At 38.6% G+C, this 19,885-nt stretch overlaps 1 protein-coding gene across 15 annotated transcripts in view; it reads left to right on the top strand.

The window, feature by feature from the left end:
• The window catches only part of MAGI2 (membrane associated guanylate kinase, WW and PDZ domain containing 2), a 702,121-nt gene that overhangs the window by 458,664 nt on the left and 223,572 nt on the right, over positions 1 to 19,885 (top strand). For all 15 annotated transcript variants that reach the window (XM_077179136.1, XM_077179134.1, XM_054631283.2 and 12 more), the window contains 2 exons: positions 1,805 to 2,020; positions 8,998 to 9,211. In XM_077179136.1, the coding sequence (XP_077035251.1) occupies positions 1,805 to 2,020; positions 8,998 to 9,211 (430 nt within the window). The remainder of the gene's footprint in view (positions 1 to 1,804; positions 2,021 to 8,997; positions 9,212 to 19,885) is intronic.

The following is a 19,885-nucleotide window of genomic DNA, read 5'->3' as shown; positions in this document are numbered from 1 at the left end:
TATTTGACAAGTTTTGTCAGGCTTAAGGCCTCTGAGGCACTGATTAAAACTGGTAAAATGGCTTAGGCCAGGGAGCTTTTTTAATTGAGGAATCCATTTTTCAAAGTATGGGATATTGCAGACACACAGTCTCACCAATAAAGGTAACATGATCTTAGAGCAGTACAAAAGTAAACTTCCAACTGAGCACTGTTGGTTTTCAGATATTCTCAAAACAGCCTGGACTGTCAGAGCATAGAAATTTGACTGCAAACAGATCTGTTCTTGACATTTTGTGGAGGCACAGTCTCTGTGAGTGGATCCATGCAGATTTCCTTTTTGCCCCTCAGACCCCAAATGCTGCTCCCCTGCTTTGGCTCTGGCAGTCAGAGAGCTCCCACTGTCACTCCTACAGAGCCACATCTCATTGCCCTGCTGGGGCTCTTGATAAACCTGTGCCATCTCACAAAATCCTGAGAAAATCTGCTGTGAGTCAAAGGTTTATTCAAACATGCCTAAGTCCAGAGTGACTATGAGTGTCATTTAACACTGTACATTTTTACTGTGTGTTACAATTACAGAAACATCTGTTATTAATATTGTTTTGCTAAACTGCTGTGAAAAATTCAGTGACTATTCAGTAGTTTCAAGGCTGTTCAGTTACTTACCTGTATTGAGATGGTCATGTGGCTGAACATAGTAAGTCTTTGGAAACACACAGAAATACAAGTGCCAGTGATAATTTTTACTCTGCCTGCAAAATGTATTTTATGATGGTTTACTGTGCATGTATAACATATGCATTTTTTTTGGTCATGCCTATGTGTGGTTACAATGATATTGTCGTATTGTCATAATATTTTCATACTATTTATGTTTCTTTCTAGAAAGTACATTTTTAAAAAATATTTTTAATTATGTTACTGATCTATTTTAACCATATTTTCAATGAAAAATCTGTGGTATCAGCAAGACACTAATTTTTAGATCAGATGTGCTAGAAATTGCAAACATACAGATATTAATAGATAAAATGGGACTGTGGTCCATCTAATCTAATAATCCTTCTGACAGAAAGTAGATGACTCAGAGGAAGTTGCCAGAAATTTCAGGAGACACAAATAGAGGGTAATCTGTCAGCCACCTTAAGTCTTCTCAGAATTCCTTAGTACTTGGAGATAATGTTAAGCCCTAAAGCATAAGATTTCAACCTTATTTTCAAAGGTTTCTTTGAAAATATATTAGCATCACTATTATAAATTTTGAAATTGTGAATAGCAAAGATTTCACAAATATGAAAAACAAGATCATGAAATGTTACTAAAAACTGCAAATCTCTGGATCATTGGGTGATTATTTACTTTCGAAGCAGGTGAGATAATTTGAGGGAGTGAAAATGACATAACATAATAAATAATCAATATTCTCATCATAATTTTGATCCTTAAGAAACTCTTTGTTTTGTAGCATAAATGTTGCAAAACTAATTTGTCCTAACAAATGATTTGAAATAAGAGAACAGCTCTGGTTGCCAGGTATTTGGATGAGAGGAATGTAAACTTAACCTGTTATAGCTTCAGAAATATTAATAAGATACTTGTTTGTGAGCATGATTGGATCACTTGTGCTACCACAAAGAAAATTAATTACCATTTCAGAAAAGGTAAACATTCAATTTTGCAGAAAACATTTTGAACTGTTCTTTATTTTAGCTGATGAGCCAGATCCCACCTCACACATCCATTAATGTAACACAAAAGAAGCAGCAGCAGCAGCCTGTGTATTTCTGCAGTCTCATGTGTTATTCCTTTTCTTCTCTTTGCAGACAACTATTACGGCACTCCCAAGCCTCCAGCAGAACCGGCTCCGCTGCTGTTAAATGTGACAGACCAGATCCTCCCAGGTGCCACTCCAGGGGCTGAAGGCAAACGAAAAAGGAATAAATCTGTGAGCAATATGGAGAAGACAGGCATTGAACCACCAGAGGAGGAAGAGGAAGAAAGACCTGTGGTCAATGGCAATGACGTGACAGTAACACCAGGTCTGTTCTTCCTTCTTACTTTGCAGTGAGTTTCTGTTATTCAGAGTCCTCAGTTACCTCCTTCTGCAGTGAGAATATGCATGTTCAGTTAAGGATGTTCTTGCAAGAGGGAAAGGCAGGAATCCTGAATATTAGGATTTCTCTGAAGCCTAAAATAATTACTTAACCTCTATTTTGAGGAGTCATCTCACTTACCTCAACTACTGTAAAGATTTCTGTCTCTGAACTGGTCTCTTTGAACCCTCTTCATAGACCAAAGAGAAAAATACCTTCTTTCTGAGCATGGATTGTGACCTGGTTTAGATTTCTATGTTAGGAAATCATTCACAAGTGCCTGTTCCTCTCTGTTGACTATAGAGGGAGTCTAGAGAACTGCAATTTGTTCAGATAAATAGTCTCTGTGTTTTGGGTCTTGTTGTTCTCAAATGGTGACACTCCCAAGATTGTTCATAACTTTATGAAATGAAATTTTGTAAATTATCATGAAGACTTATCAATATAAAGGAAGACTAAAGTCACCATATTAACAAAGGTGTGGCAGTGCCATTAAAACTTACCCAGCAATACCATCTGGAGGACGCTTTTCAGGAATGTTTCAGAGCCTTCATAAAGCTGATAAGGGTTTCAGATGTCAAAGACATTTGAAAGACAATTGTTGATTTACTTCTTCGATCACAGTGCTTCAGGAAAAAAAAAGGGGTTCTGGGTACTGGCTGGTATCTTGAGTGAAAGCACTCCAGCCTATTCTGAAGCAGGCAATCCATTTCCCCGTCCACCTCTCAGTAAAACAATATTTTACTGAACTTAATAATTCTTATCCTGAAATAGAATTTAAGAAATTATTTTGGTTTTGTTCATGTAGAAAATTAAAGAATTCAGATTTTTATATCTCTGAGAAATATTGCTGTGAATCCTTTTTGGTAACCTTAGAAACTCAGATTGTTGAAGTAGGAGTCTTGTGACAATCACATGGATGAGAAGATAAAATGACCTAATAGTAACCTAAATAGTATAGGTAACTGTGGAACAAAAAACCTATTGCCTCATCATCTAAGCTCTGTAGAAGGTATTTCATATTGCAAAGACTATATATACCCTTTTAATTCCCAATTCATTAAAAAGGATACTGAATTTGATATCTTCCCATCCAGGATGATTTTGCCTCATACTTTCCCTTAGCCGTTGTCTAACATTACATGTAAGGGAAAATTCCTGGGCAGAACCCATCCCCATCTACCAGGGGTGTCCAGGAGCAGTGGGGTGAGAGTGGGTCTGGTTCTTCCCCTTGGCTCTCCAAAGGGCTGCAGTATTGCTCCCTTGCCACTGCCACCACATGCTGCACAAGCCTTGCTCATCCCTGCCACACAAGATTGCATCTCTTGGCATTTCTCTGACACTTAGTGCCCTTCCTACACAGCTAAGCAGGAAAGGATGGAGCTCCTCACATCAGCACTGCTGCTGTTGCCAGGATACTTCCACAGTGAAAGAGGCAAAGGCAGGATTTGGTCTCTGATGTGTGTTGTAGAAATCGTTAGAAAGATCATTCTTTGTAGTTATTCAAAATGTGCCACATAGGAGACCATTGCTGAGCAGCAATTTCCAGGACAATATGTTTCAGCTCCAAGTGGATCAAGAGGCAATATTTACCTGCATTTTTCCTTGAATTCTACACCAGTAATATGCTTCTCCCAGGCAAATTCTGTGTGAACAATGACGAGGCAGCCCACAAGAAGCAGGCACTGGCATGTGCTGTGTAACAGAATGAAATACACGAGCACGAGTGTAAGACAGCCCACCCCCTCTTCCCCCTCCTCTCCCTGCCAGAGGAAATCCTATTGGTGTGGCCAGCAGAACAAGCAGTGCCTGTGTTGGCTCTCATGCTTTTATAAGCAGTGTTTTGTTGTTCAGTTACACTGATTGAGGACTTTGGGGATTGTAGCAAAGCAGCTCTGTACATACATGCTGTGTTGCCTTTGTTGGGCAGTGTGGCTCCCACAGACCCTGCTACTGCAGTCATTTTCTCTGTGAGCTGACAGAGGCTTAGTCACCTCTAAAATGTCAGTGCATTTGCAGTTTGTGTCTTTAAACAATCAGGAAAACCAGAATATTTTAATTAATTTATTTCTTTTTAAACTCCTGGTGGAGAGAGCATTTTAGTTTTTATAAAGAATCAGCAAAGGTAGGACATTTGTTATTGCCAATTCTTTTAGAAAGAGTGTTCTATTTTAAATACTTCACTTCCAGGAGGAGGCTTTTATTAATTATAAGGCTCCTGGGACATCTGAAACATTGATTCATTTTTTATAGATGCTCAGCAATTTAATGGCTTATTAACTGCATATCCAAGCCTGTCAACTCAAGTACCTCTCTAACACATAGGACCATGAGGCTGAAATAGTAACAGATCTAAGATGATTCTGAAGAAAAGAAACTCATCCTTATCAAACCAGTTAAGTGATATCTGTGCTTACAGGAATTTTTGTGCTTTTGGTCTGAATTTTCAGGCATCTTTTCAGTGTCTGTTGGCATAATCTGTGCTAGTGTTGAGCTTTAGCAATTTTTCATTAATACCTTCCATATTCCTTGCTTCATGTCCATCAGATTTCCCTGAGACAGTTGTATATGGACAAAGTGACCATAATTGTCTACCCAATATGTTTATTCTTTCTGATTTGTGTCCTCTGTCCTCAGCCCTAAAGCCACCAGGAATCCTTCTCAGTGCTTTGGCTCTTGGCCCTTTTAGGATGGAGTACTCTTCGTCCTGGATCAAGTTCTCTCAGGACAAAATAGTATAATTTGGGAGATGGGATTTATCTCATCCAGCTTTAGTAAATTATATGCCTAAATGTCTTACTTTTTTGTTTGAGCTATTTGTTTTTGCTCTGTTGATATAAAATAAGAAGAAAAAAGAAATTTCACAGTGTAAGAGATCATAGCTGTTTTAGATACACATTTTAGGGGATCACCTCTACAGTTTAGAATTATTAATTCAGCCTACAGATACAAAAGAGCTTAAATGGCTAAATTTAAACGAAGAACTTTACTATTTGCCAAGAAACATATGGGAGACATAATCTATAGATTAACTGTTAGGATGGGCAAGTCTAGACTTAGTATTGGGTTTTTTACGCTTAGTGCAATTGAACACATTACTGGGTGAGAGATATTGCACCTGAGGAGATTTCCCTGACACACACACACACTGTATTGAAATTAATGATTTCTGCAAAACTAATGCTTTGACCAAAGAGGTAAAGAGAGTCTTGATCAAAGAGTAACCAGAAACTTGTCAGACATTCAGCAGTTTTTGCTGCTGTCACTGTTAATGTCTGCAACGGATTGAGTCGGTCTCCTTTACAACCAGCATCAGTATTTTTGACACTGTGTTGGTCATGTCACATTTGCTTTCCACTGCTGACTGATGAAGTTTATCATCCAAACTCCAGAAGAATCACTTTCACATTGAAAGCATGCTTATGTATGTGCATTATTCTGACAGTACTTGAGCAATGATAAGTTGCACCCAGAGAATGAAGTTCTGTCAGGCTCAAATTAATTGAGGCGTAAGATATGACATAAAGTTTCAAAATTATCATTCCAGGCCTTAGGAATGAACAAAAGACCAGAGTCCCAATGCATCAATCACCATGCAAGTTGCACTAGACCCAGGCAACATGTTGAGTTTATTGTTTTATTATTACACAGCAAAGACAGCCAGAGGCATGAAAAAAAAACATACAAGGCTTCAAAAAACATACACATTTAAAATACACTCAAAATTTAAAAACACACAAAAGTTGGTATCCATTGATTTTTCTAGGTTCTTTAAACTCAATTTATCACAACTAAGTCACATCTTGTGACCCACAGAATACTCTGTGCTCTCCATGACTCCTGCTTTCCTTGCCCTTGTCTCTCACTGTGTCAGGAGTCAGGGGGAGCAATGCCTCCATACAAAAGCACCAAGACCTGAATATGGCTCCAGCTCTATAGAAAAGGGAGAAACTGCAAGCCTGCAAAGCTATATCTTTACAAGAAGACACATTCACATATATTGACAAACATGAGTTAAACTACTCTTGTATTCAACAGTTATTTTAAAAGGATGGACTCTTTCTTGTACAGAATTTAAGAAATTAACAATTTGATACAATAAGGGTATAAAGATGTGAAATATTTTTATTCAGAACTGCTAAAACCACCCCATAAATTGCTTTTTTTTTCCTGAGATTACTTGGTTCATATTAGTTGGTTCTCTTGCATGAAGACACTAAGTTTTTGAACTTCTCTGCATGAATAATCTGTTGCATTAAAATAAAGAAATAAAGTGACAAGGTCCTCTTGCATGTTTAGATGGCAAGTTTCAAGAATTAGACTGTAAATAATAGAAACAATTTTCACTCTTTTTTTTCTGTAATTATTATGGCTGGGCTTCGTTAATATAGTTATTGAAAATCACGAATCTGACCCCTTCAGACCTGTTGAAAATAAGATCTTGAGGAAGAACACATATTAAAGATATGGTAAAATCCCAGGGCACAGCAGTGTCACCACATCTGTGCTTTTCAGACACATTGGCTGATCAATAGTCATTGTGTGTGATTCATCTCTGCCCCAAATGAATTTGTTCTGCTGTGCTCATATCTGCCATGTGACCTTTGTCTTATATTCAGTTTAATCTGCATGCCTTCCTTCCTGTAGCAGAGATGTGGTCAAGGCTGCAGCCAGCCTCAGGAATACAACTCACAGATCTGTTAATAATGCCTCAAGTAGATGAGGACTTTTGCTTTGCAGAGATAAGAACAAAACACCCCAAAAATTATTCGGCAATTATTATAACATTGTCCTATTCTCAGGAGAAGTGGGGACTGTACATCATCTCTGCTTTGCAGGAAGCTTTTACATATTTGAAAATGCTACAGACAGATTCATGTTTCCAAACAGCATAAAAAGATTGTAATTCCACATAGTGCAAGCATGAGTTAAGATTTACCAACATGTGCTGCATGTGGATGTAGAGCTGTAGATCATTACCCTTTCCAAGGCTGAATCTGAGTTTTTTTCATGCTGTTCTGAAGGGTTGATGTGTCAGTGTCAAAAGTATTTTTTTAAGATCATGAAAGCTGTATATACCATTTATGGCCAAGAAGCAGCACCTTTTACTATGTCATGTAAAGAAAAAAGATTAGTTTGACACAATTTCTTCCTGAAAAGTCTTGACAAATGTTTATGACCTCTGAAAAGTTTACATGTCAGTGGTTTGATTCTTACTTCCCATCCTAGGAAATAAAACAGAAAGATGTGCAGCTACAGTTTCATGTGTCTTCCTCCTCCTTTTATTTTTATTTTTACAAAAAGGCAAAATGGCCTAATTGAGCAAATCATTCAGACAAAACTTAGGTACTCAGAAATTAAGAATATATAACTATCTAAAAACCCAAATAATATATACTTTGCTGAAACCAGGGTTGTGTTTGTCCTTTCCAAGTTTCCTTTCTTCATGAAGTCTGGAAGGTGTTGGTGTTACTTTCCACGTGTCTGCTTATGTGGTACTCTCTGTACCCTGGGTTCCATTTCATCCAGCTCTGCCAGCTGAGAACAGTTAGGTCATCTAAGTTTCACCTGGCCTGTTCTCTGCCCACTCCACCTTCTTTAGCCCCATTGCTGATATTAATTATGTTAGTCATTTAATCACAGGTGATTTTTTTTTTTTTTTGTAGCAGTGGCTGAGGCAAAAAGAGCACTAATTGCCTTGGGGTTTTTATGCGTCATAATTTATTAGCTCTCCTTCCCTCCCACATAGCAGAAAGAATCTGCTTTTGGTACTATTATTATTATTATTATTATTGCACTTACAAAAAGTTTTCTTGTTAGCCCTAATGTCCTGACCATATCTCACTTTCTAGACCGACTGTCCTGTTTTGCTGTTATTTTTCTGTGCTCGTCCTTAACAATTTAATCTAGTTTTCACCTTTTGTACAATTCTGCCTCAAGTAGCAGCTCATTGCAAATTCATTACTTAATTAAAATTATCTTTGATTATACTTACTATTTTTCTTTTTCATTAGAATTTTTTACTTGTATTCTTAGTACTGCTTATTCAATCTTTACTAGTTCTCCTAAACCTTTTCTCTCTTACCACTGCTTGCCATAACAGCACATTTATTGATTCTGTGGGTTAATTAAAATCTAGGCCTTTTTAGACAGTTTTTGTTAACTTTTTGTTGCTCTTCTTTCTTGCTGTTGTAAGCACCACTAATTAGAACATTTCACCCAAGCTGTCTTCCACCTTCCTACATGTTTCACACAAGTATCTGCATAGTTCCTTGCTCTGGGTGCACTGTTAGATCATTTAATAAATTGTCATCTTTGTGAACTTTCCTGTACACTACAGTGTAGATATGTTGAAGCATTTGGTATTGGCTCTGGGAAGCTAACCCTCCTACAGGTCATATCAACAATGGAATCACAACCACTTTCTATATGGTTAATATATTGCTATGAGTTGATGGATGCCCTTGGTTTATTTGATATATGGATGCATAAAGCAATCATAAAGTGCACATACATTTTTAAGTGAAAAGGATCTGTAGTCTGTAGTAAAACAGTGGGGTAGTTGTTTTATGTGTATATATATGTGTTCATGAGTATAGTTTGAGAAGTTAAGACATGAGACAGTAGAGCTGCTGGATATAAAGCTGCCTTCTGCTCAGAGCTTACTGCTAGTCTGGAAGGACTCCTGGGACAGAATGAGCCAGGAGCCAGAACTCTTTATTAAACTTGTTTCAGTTTGGTTTTATTCATTTATTTTCTTTTATTGTGTTCCAAATAAAATGCATCATCAGAGGAACCTTTGTGTAAACCAAACAGAATTGTTCTCTTTATTTCAAGGTTTGCAGTTCACAGAGACTTGCACCCCATAAATTCTTCACCATTAACTTGGATATCCAAAACCTGTAATTTTTTTTCTCTTGTAGAATCAAGTGAACATGAAGAGAAGAGTACAGCTGTCTCGGGTGAGGCATCTACCACCCAGCCTTGTCCTGCACCAGGATATGGTCAGCCTGAAGAAGCAAAGGAGGATATGGATGTAACAAAACAGACTAAACCTGAAGAGAATGATGACTTGGGCCCACTGCCTGATAACTGGGAAATGGCTTATACAGAAAAGGGGGAAGTCTACTTTATTGAGTAAGTCTTATTTCTTCTATTTTTAATAGCTGTATTGTATTTAACTGGGTGGGAAAAGGGTTTGTATGGTGAAGTGGAGCATTGCACTCCTCCTCATTAAAACAGCAGGAATGTTCTGGCTGTCAGGGCTTCTGAGGGCTGGTGGCAATTCCTGCATTAGTGATTTAGATGGAAGCCTGCTGGGTTTTAAGATAGGTAACTGGTCTGCTTCCTTTAATGGTAGGAATTAAAGCTTTTGTTTCTTCTATTAAAAGCAAGGCCTTTCTGCTCTTCTGATGCTTTCTGCTGGGAGAGTAACACAATCACAGGTTTTGTCCTTCCTTATGTGGACAGAGGTGGAGAGGGTGAAGCTTTTTCCCAGTTAAAGGAAAGGAAAATGAGTGGACTAAAAGCTAGCTAATGAACAGTAGAGGGAGACCATGCTGTATATAGAAATAGTAAAATAAACAACTATAAGGAGAATTAGTTATGTGTGGAAACTTTTCCCTGTTGGCAGACTATACATACCTGTTGCTAATTAGTAAACTCATTGAAGTAATGGATATGAAAGTTCTTTATGCTCTATGTGCTCTCATTAAGCTATTAGAGAGCTTTCCAAGGAGGGCCATGAGAATGGTGAGGGGTCTGGAGGGGAAGCCTTGTGAGTTGCAGCTGAGGTCACTTGGTTTGCTCAGCCTGGGGAAAGGAACACTGGGGAGAGAACTCATTGTAGTCTGCAGCTTCCTCATAAGGGGAAGAGGAGGGGTAGACACTGATTTCACTCTTGTGACCAGGGACAGCACTCAAGGAAATGGCCTAAAGCTGAGTCAGGGACATTTAGATTGGATATCAGGAAAAGGTTTTTCACCATGGAGCGTGGTTGAGCACTGGAACAGGCTCCCCAGGAAAGTGCTCACAGCACCAGGCCTGACAGAATTAAGAGGGTTTGGACAATGCTCTTGGGCACATGGTGTGATCGAGTGTCCTGCACAGGGGCAGGAGTTGGACTTGATGATCTTGATGGATCCCTTCCAACTCAGCACATTCTATGATTCTGATTATTGTAAATTACCAGGATAAAACTACATCTAGTTTCTGAGTTGGTATAACATTTTGTTCCTCAAAAGAAAAAAAAAATGGAAAAACCAACATTTTCATTGGTAGAAATCTACTACAGAGGTAGAAGGAGCATTTATGTTTGCTTTAAGGAACTGCCTCAGTTTGGAGCATTATCTGTTATTCTGATTATTAGTAGGTGAAAACAACATTTGGTGGTGTCAATTATGCTTTGAATCCTGTATTTAATTTAAAATGTTGTGACTATCACATGAAGTGTAAACAAATGTTAAGAATAAAGTTTGTGCATGTGACTTTTTAATGAATACTGGCATGACCAACTATAGCTTCTGGCATGTACAAGGCTGAAAATAGCAGTAACTATTAAAACATAAGTGTGTTTGCTGAAAAGGGCAAAAATGTGCTTATTCTAGAGAAAGAATAATTATAATTTGTCCAAGCAAGCAGAGAAGAGCTAGGATGACCTCAGGGCTAGTTGAAACCCTTGTTTCCTTCTTACCTTACTCCCAAATTTAATTTTTCCACATGTATTGAATGCTCTGACAGAAAGCAGACTGAATTATATGACACTTTTATTTTACTTATAACAAATAACCTTTGGTACATTTGGGGGACAGGGGAAGGGGTAATGGGTAGATCACTAACACACCAAACTGTGAGAGTAGTAAATACTGCAGGAGGTAATTTAATAGAAAATAAATATATTTTGTAACAAATGCAGTGAAAGCAAATAGCCCTGATGCTCTATAGAGCAGCCATTGCACTCCTCAAATTCCTTTAATGTTACATCTCACTTCCTTTCCTTGAAATGCTCTGGTTTACACTGCAGTTCTGACAATGCTCATCATTCACTTCCACTAAATGAATGTTATGTAAAGCAAAGAAATCAATCAGAGGTGCAGACTGGATATAAGGTCTGTTGTAAGGGCTTCTTGTTTTTGGGATTATAATCTTGAACAATGTATTTGCAAAAAAGTGCAATTAGACATCTGTAAAAGTATTAGATTATTTACTAGAATCCTAGCAAAAGGAACAACTCTCTGATCATTTGAGCTTTCACATTGCACAGTCTTTGCAGGGTTAAGTAGGAATGTAATGCTGTGGGGATGCTGTTAAATTGCCTCTTTGTTTACAAGTCACTTTGGTTAATGGCATGAAGAGACTCCATTTGCTTTCACAAAAAAACGGAAAGATAAAAAGACAACAAAAACCTATTTGTCTAACAACATCTCCCTGAACAGTAGTAAAGATTGTACTAGATTATTAAATAATAGATGAAAAACAAACATTTTTAAAGTGTACATCACAATGAGTGGGGAAGAAAAAGCCACGCTAGGCAGCATCTTTTATTGCTTTATTTGGGGCTCATGTGAATTGTGCCTTTAAACGCTAAAGCCTTCCAGCAGCAAACGATCTCAAGTTCCAGGTTGTCACAGGTATCCCCAAAGGTCCTAGATTTCATGCAGCAGTTTCATTCATTCACCTCAAACTAACCTCTAAAATTCAGGTGTGACCTCACTTATCAAAACTGCCATCAGAATAGTGTGGCAGATTTACAGTGAGAGAGGAAGTGACTTCATAAGGGGAAAGATAATTGTCTATAGACAGGATTATTTATTTGTTAATCATTAATGGTTCAGTTAACTTTTTGTAAAGCAAAGTGGAAGGAACTTCCTCTGCCTCAAGGACTACAAAAACAAAAAATCATGTCATCTACCAGATTCACTGAATGATTCAGAGGATGCTTGTATTTTAAAACATGTCTTGCTCTGTTTCTTCCTTTCATTCCCTTTCTGACATAGGTGCATGACCTTATGTTTACCTATTTTAACGTTCACAGACAGAACATGAACATCTCTTCTTGCAACATAATACTTACCAGTGTTTTTCAGGAAGAAGTACATTTCAGCCCAAGTACATTTCTTGGGCTGTTTCCAGCCTCCCTTACATATGAATCTGAATTTTCAAATACAGGCACACACTACACAAATAGGACTCCATCTCTTACATTTGATTTCACTCAGAACATTTGCTAATGAGAACATGCAATAATTAACAGACTGCATATAAATTGGAATGCCATCAAATAACACTCCAGTTTTGCTCCTTCTTTCATGCTTTAAATATGGCTGATAAATGTGGTATATTTTGGCACGCTTAAATAAATCATAGTCGTCACTGATTTTTAGCTGTTCCCAGGCTAAGGAAAGGCTGTGATTCCCCATAGCCTTCAGACCTTGCCTTGCCAACAGCTCTCAGATCACATGCTAGGGACCCAAATTTGTGTTGTCCTCACAAAGTCAGCAGGTGTGGTTGTTAGCTCCCAAGCAATCAGGGCTTGCTGTGTTGGTCCAGTGCAATGCCGAAGCAAATAAGAAAGGAGCAGGATTCTAGGTGCACATGCTGTCATGTGCAGTCAGCCTGAAATGTGGCCCTCACCCAACTATCTTGCTTCAACCCTTACATTATTACATCATAGACTGTCCTGTACAGTTGACTACACAATTTAATACTCTTTTATAAAAGGCAGAATTGGTTTTCTCTCCAGCCTTCTCTCCACACATAGGCAGCAGAACTCTGAAAGGGCTGAAGGGACAGTAGGACAGGAAACCTAAAGCAATTTGACTCTATACTGTTCAAAAGCATGTGTAGTTTCCTTTGCCTATACTACATTAATGGTTTTCTTAGTGGAGAAAAGTCTAAAATGAATGCAAAACACAATAGAACATCTTTAAAGGATTATCTTTTCCTACTTGTGTGGATGAATTTTAGGAGAATGTGGCCACACAAGGTTTAACAAAACACTTTCCCGTACATCTTGAAGACATTCAGTCTCTTACTAATTCAACACCTACTTCTTAAAACAGTATAGTCAGCATTGCTTTTTTTGACCTGTTGCAGTATCTTTTCTAGTTGCTAAAGATTTTTTTTCTTTATGAAAGTATCATAAAAGACTGAAAAACAGCTATAAAATAGTCCTTTGCCAAGGACTCTCCTTTTCACTGTAAAAAACAGCCATTAAGTTTTTTAATACAGCTGGTGCAATTTCAGGTGATATCTGAAGAGTACAGCTACCAGAATATTGCTATGGACTTCGCTGGGATCAGTTTTTCTTCATAGTAGTTTTTAAGGCAGGAAAGTTTTTTGACTGCAGGAATAACATTTATCACAACATCTTGTTTACCTGCAGAACCATGATATATTTAGTTGTCCCTGATCAGTTCCCCATCACAAAACAGGATATTTTAGTTAAGCCTGGATACACCGTTATTATATTTTGTACTATAAGATACTAAAAGTACTGGGTAGAAGTGTACCCTTCTACCTGCTCAAGATTACTTTCATATCCTGCAGTAACTACAGGAACTTTTATAAGTTAGTTCAGCACTTCTGTGAGTATGTTTCATCAGAGTATCAGCCTATAATACTGAAATGTTTTGGTTGTCTGGGTATTTCTACTACTTGAATTAAGTAGCAATTAGGATAAAGGTTTTTGTTGTTTTTTTTTTTTTTTTTCACATACTGTTATAATATTCACTTCTGATGGGATTTTTCTTTGGGAAACAAGCCCAACTTGTATCACTAAGATACATTACATAGACAATTCTGATCCATCAGGGGTCTTGTAAATATCATTATAATTGGTTTTCTTTGTTTATATGTTGGATTGGATCTGTCAGTTTTGGTCAGCATAAAAAAACAGATTTCTAATGCACTTTGGATTTCAACATGACATACAGCAGGACAGGCAGCTGAAAGAAACCAAGAGGGATCTTTTCTCCTGAGACCACTTCCTTGCCTCATGACAAGTTAATTAGGAACATGAAGATGGTAGAACTGGAAAGAATTTGTGGAATGATGAATTCTTTTTTTTTTCTCCTGTCTATTGATGTTATAAAGACATTATCAGTCTGTACTAGTGGTGTGCTGTCCCTTGCTCTCACTTGCTGTTTTTATCTCTGCTGACATCCAGGTCAAACTGCCAGCTTAACTCCTCTTGTCTTTCCTTACTTTCTTATTTCTAGTCATTCCCCCAAAGGTCTCTGCTGCTGTGCTCTGCAGAATTAATCTTCCAGCACATTTCCTCTGATATTTGTAGTGTTGTTATAACTTTTCTCCTTTGTATTTATTGAACTAGAAGAATCAGCTCACCTGGCTTGCCATATAGCATTAGGTATCTAACATACACCAGTTGCCAAGACTCCTTCTGTGGTCAATGGAGAGAGATAATTATCTCCAGAGGCTGATTCATCCTGTCCATATATAAGGGCAGAATTAATTTGCCAAAATACAGCTGCTTCTACCAGTAAATATGTCTCCAGTTATCCAAAACTATGTCTGCAGTAGCATGTAATTTGTGTCAGGAGTCCACTTTTGAAGGAAATCTTCTGGTTGTCTTCACACACTGTGATTTGGCTCACATTTCAGTGTGGCCACATTGGATTCCTTTCAGACAAAATGGAAAAGAAAGTTGAACTCTGGGAGTGCACTTAGTTTTCTACAACCTCTGGAGCCTGAACTCCTTCCACCAGACCAGATTTGAGTTAAAACCAGTCTGAGCTCCTGCTGATCTAAACCATTTCTATATCTAAATTAGCAATATCAGAAGACTGCAGAGTGAAACTCTTGGTGCTGATGACCCAGCAGCCACAGCTTCTAGATCTCTTCAGGTGCTGTGGGCTGCATGCCTGTGAATGTAGGTGACTCACACTAGGCGAGCTCCTGCTGTGCATCCTTTGGTTTAAATTCAAGTGAAAATCTTACAAGACTGGAGAACACTTAATGTGAAAAAGAAGATAACTGAGGGAGAGATTTATTCACAAAGTGACCTCCTGGTCCAGGCCAAAGCACCACTGTAGAGGCACAGTTACAGCCCAAGACATCTCCATTATCATGACAGATAAGTCACAGAACTTGTCAAAACACCAGGACCCATCTGGAGAGACAGCCAGAGGCCATTGGGGAGATGATAGGACCAGCATTATGTCACTATGGTTAGGTGGCTCTGCTGGATGATAGGTAAGATAAATTTTTCTGTATAGGTGGCTCTCCCTTGAAGAGAGACAAATCCTACACAATTAGCTATGTAATTTTTGTAGTCACATGAGGTGAAGCCCATTCTTTGTCAGAAATTAAACTGCCTCAGTCAAACAGAATTACTTCAACAGCAGAAATTACCATAGGAGACTTTAGGCATTTGTAAACTCCCCAAAAAGTCATGCATAAGCATATTCTGCTCCTGTGAATGCCTAGAGGCAGTGCCACTGTCTCTAGGCTGAGTGCATAAGCACTTAACTACTGCCCAAGGCCATCTAAGGTTCAGAGGATAGGAACTCCCAAACCTGGGTCTCTTAAGGACCACAAACTCTGAGCACGTGGTGAAATGCAAGGCAAGCTGGCACTCACAGCTGCTGCCATGCAAACCACTGCCAGAGGACAGCTTCCTTTTGTGTCTGTTCCTACATGTGTGCAAAGAGCTTAGGGAGCATCCCACAATGGATGGGTTGCAAAATTGCTGGTTTAATGCTCTGTTTTCCTATCCATGAACCTCCACACACAAATTACTTAAAGATCATTATTGTGCCACTTGAAAATCTCTGCAGATAAGCAATGCTTCAGCATAAAGAAAGAGGAGGGAGGAGTTAGCATTGCTGAAGTTAGGGCATTACAGGGCATTGTGGTTTTCTTCTTGTCTGTTCCCCTTTGCTCAAGTTGTTAGATCGAGGAGCAGCTTAAATGTAATGTGTTCAATAAAAACCCAAACAAACCCATATGTGCTGCCCCCAAATACACTGAAACAGTGCCCATTTGGAAATGCTTTCCACAATAACATGCAAGTTACATACCTTGCAAGATGCACAATTTAGACTAGGTTTGCAGTGCTTTTACAAGACATTAAGGCTATTCCTATCAGTAACTACTTTCTGTATTTCCTTCAAAAATGTTTCAAGAGATTGCCTGCAGGCTTTGTTAGTACAAGAAACTTTATCTGTCAAAGTGCTTTAAACTGACAGTTTGTTAACACAAATCCATTATATTCAAATATTAAGTGAAATAATATACTGTCTAACAAATAATTATAATTAAAAGATAACACTTGGTTAGATAAGAAAAGGCACACTCCTAGTGTTTTTTACTTCCTAAAGATATTGAGTAGTATCCAGTGAGATTCCCAGAAAGCCTCTGGCCTGGTACCCAGCTCCAGAGCTATTAACAGGGAACAGAGGCATTTCAGCAGTCTCTGTGAAGTCTTAAAAGCAGCGCTACAAAGAAAATCTGGGGAAGAGCATGAGGTTGAGTCAAGGCTTCTGGGAAGTATTCTGTGCTTTCTTTCACTCCCTGTTTCACTCTTCACCCAGCTGAAGAACATTTCTTTCACATATATTTAAAATTGTGTGCAACTAATACAGGATGACTGATTATAATAAACTGTTTCTGCTAGGTGCAAATACTTGGCAAAGAGAGAGGATTTAAGTTAGTTCAACAATAATATTTTATTGACTTTTGGCTAAAATATTAAGCTCCACTTCTTTACTGAACAACCTTTAAAAAAAAAACAATTGCAATACACTTCAGGCCAATATGTAGTTTCTATTTTGTACATAGGTATCAAATTTGGGTGAATTTTAAAAAGATATGATCTTTCCATGTTCCACCTGCTTGAATCAAGACCAAAGGGATCCTTTGTTAAGGAAACTTTGCTTCCAAAATTTCAAAAATTAGGATTTTACTGTTGATTTTTAGAGAGATTCTAAGACATGCATTGTTGATTTGCCAGCACTTATCTCAGTAGACCTAACTAGTAATCAAAATCATTGAAATTCTGGGTTTCCTAGACATGTTTTTAATGATAAGGTATAGTTATTGCCAAATAATGAAGCATTGGTGAGTGTAAAACGTTGCTGGAGCCACAGCTGTATTTCTCACAGGATGCTTTTGTTTCATCACTTCACTCTCATTCCATCACTGACAATTCCAAATGCCTGTTTGAGACAACTGCTGCTGCAATTCATCTGCTGTTCATTCATAACTAATCTGTAAATCCCCAGCCCCTTTTCCTTCTGGTCTGTCTGTAAGACTTCCCAAGTGGACACACCTGATTATACCTGGTGGTAAGGTAGGCAGCTTATGCCCCTTACAGGGTTTTTTTAGTGCTTAAGAATTCAGTGTGCACAGCCTATGCAGCAGATATGTGTTCATGTTACTCTTGCCATTAGTGTTAATTTGACCAATTTACAATTTACTGTTCCTTCAGTCTCTTCTCCCGCATTGAAGCTTTCCCATCTAGGCTTCCTTTAAATTATATTAAAAGCAGGAGATAAAGGTTGTTTCCCTTTAGCTTTTACACATTCTGGTCCTTTACAGAGCTGAAGAGGGAATAGCTGACACAGGGGAGACTGGAAGAATGCCCTGCCAAGTAAAACTCCAATCCAGGACAGATGTGGACGTGCCTAAAACCACAATGCTGTACTCAGGGCTACTCATTTCCCTCTTTTACTGAGAGCAGTGTGACATTTGGCATGTCTCTCCTCCTTGAAGGACTGTTTGTGTGTTGTGTACCTGGTTGCTAAGATGATCCAAGCAAACAACTCTAGGGAGAGCATAGGAGGACACTGATGGTACTGTGGAGGTGTTAGGAGTCAGGTGGGGTTGATTGTGCCTTCTTTCAAGTCCTGCCTTCAGAGCAGGAAAGGATTTTTTACCCACTAGAGTACTTGTTCTAGAAGCCTTTCAAGTCCCATTGCTGGAGTTGTTTAGTCCCACTGCATTGTATGTTTAGTAGAGATTATAAAGTGGAGAGGCAGGGCAAGAGAAAAGGCACAGCAAGGAAAAAAGGGATGAATTTCAAATGGTTCTTTGCCCCTGCAATTATTTGTTACAGACAAAAGTTCTTGTGGATGAGTTTTGCTGTTACTAAGTTGCTGAACAGGTTTGACAGATATCACCTAGAAGAGGATATTGAGTGCTCTAAGAGCTGATATAAATGAAATATCATCTCCATTCTGTGAAATTTCACTGCAGACTGAAGGGTCACTCTTCTGTTGGAAGAGCTGTTGATTTTTTAGTTCTTTTATGGTTTTGTTTAAAATGGCCATCTTGCACAAAACTGGAGCATCAGTCCTGCTGGGCTTGTGGAAGCTGCATTTATGCTAAAGGGAAGAACTGCTTGCTGTTCTTAGTTTCACCTAAAGCCTTGAAGGTTGTAATTCAACTAATTCGCATTTTTAAATATTGATATTGAATTGGGCTTGTTTCCAGCTTGGCACCTGTTTTTGTAGATACTTAAAAACTCTTTCTAAAAATATTATAGGGATGTTTCCAGGGCTAGTGAACTGACCTAGTCTGATGGGTGGACATTGGCCAGTTGACTTGCAACTGAGCTGGCTTTTTGTACTGCTGCTGTCACTGGCTTGTTTGGAGGCTCTGGACAGTAATTTCATGATTTTGTGACTCCATTTTCTTGCCTCTAAACCAGGGGTGGTTATTTTTATTTCCTTTGTAAAATGCTTTGAGATTTTCTCTCTACCACAGCCAACATTGCTAGTAGTAATCATAGTAATCATATAATCAATCTTTTAAAGTCATAGGAAACTATCTGTGATTCTAATTTAGTCGCTGCAGTCCGTGGGGGTCCCTAAAGTAATTCAGAATTAAGATCTGGGAGAGAGTGGCTGTTGTCCAGACATGCCCACACTCCAGAGATGCAGCTGCAGCTCCCACAGGAATGTCCAAGCTCACTCTGAGCTCTGGCACTGCTAGCAGGGTATCCCTGGTGGTGTGGAGCCCAGCATGTGCTGCTGGATGCACCCAAGGAGCTCAGTGGATGGATGCTGGGGTGATGGGCCCATGCTGAGCTCCATCCTGCAGCACTGGCACTGCTGGAGCATCTCCCCCAGTTAATTTAAAGTTAGCACAAGCATGTCTGCTCAAGCTGTGGTGGGGCTGTGACTGCAGCATAAAAATGCACCCTACAGGAAACCACAGGCAGCCAGAGCTTCTGAGAAAGTGTCTTAGTTACACTTGCAACCAAGCACAGGCTGCTGGCATCATTTCAAATTCACCTTACCTTTGGCTCATCATTCTTCATATCTGCAAATATAGCTCAGCTCTCAAAGGGAAGGGTTTGTTTATCATCTTCACCTGTCATGAATGGTGTTCTAGACTAGATAATGTTTTTAAGAAAAAATAATTTAAGTGCCTCAATTTTCATTTTAGTTGCCATTTCATCCATACATAACTCTGCTCTACCTTCTTTCCCATTCAAAATGTGGAGGAAGCTTTAACATGGTGACAGTTATGCTGAGAAGTAGGCACTGTCACTGTTTTGAGAGAGAGAGAGAGAGAGAAATCGAGGCAGTGGAAAATTTATTTGCCATTGAAGACAAAGTGGGAGAAGGAATTTCTTCTATTTATTTACTTTTCCCTAGGGGAACCAGTGGTGTTGGGATCACATGGACTGTATCAATAACTAACAAACTCACAAACAATTACATCCTAATCCATTTTTTTGCCAGGTGCCCTGTTTTTGTACACCTTATACCAATGTTTATAAAAGAAATCATAAGTACACTTAAAAATGACGCAGCAAATTAATAATAAACAAAATCATTTAGTATT

The sequence above is a fragment of the Agelaius phoeniceus genome, chromosome 5 (assembly GCF_051311805.1).
Source record: "Agelaius phoeniceus isolate bAgePho1 chromosome 5, bAgePho1.hap1, whole genome shotgun sequence".
Classification (NCBI taxonomy): domain Eukaryota; kingdom Metazoa; phylum Chordata; class Aves; order Passeriformes; family Icteridae; genus Agelaius; species Agelaius phoeniceus.
The sequence above is the reverse complement of the archived record's forward strand: the minus strand, read 5'-3'. Positions and strand labels throughout refer to the sequence as shown.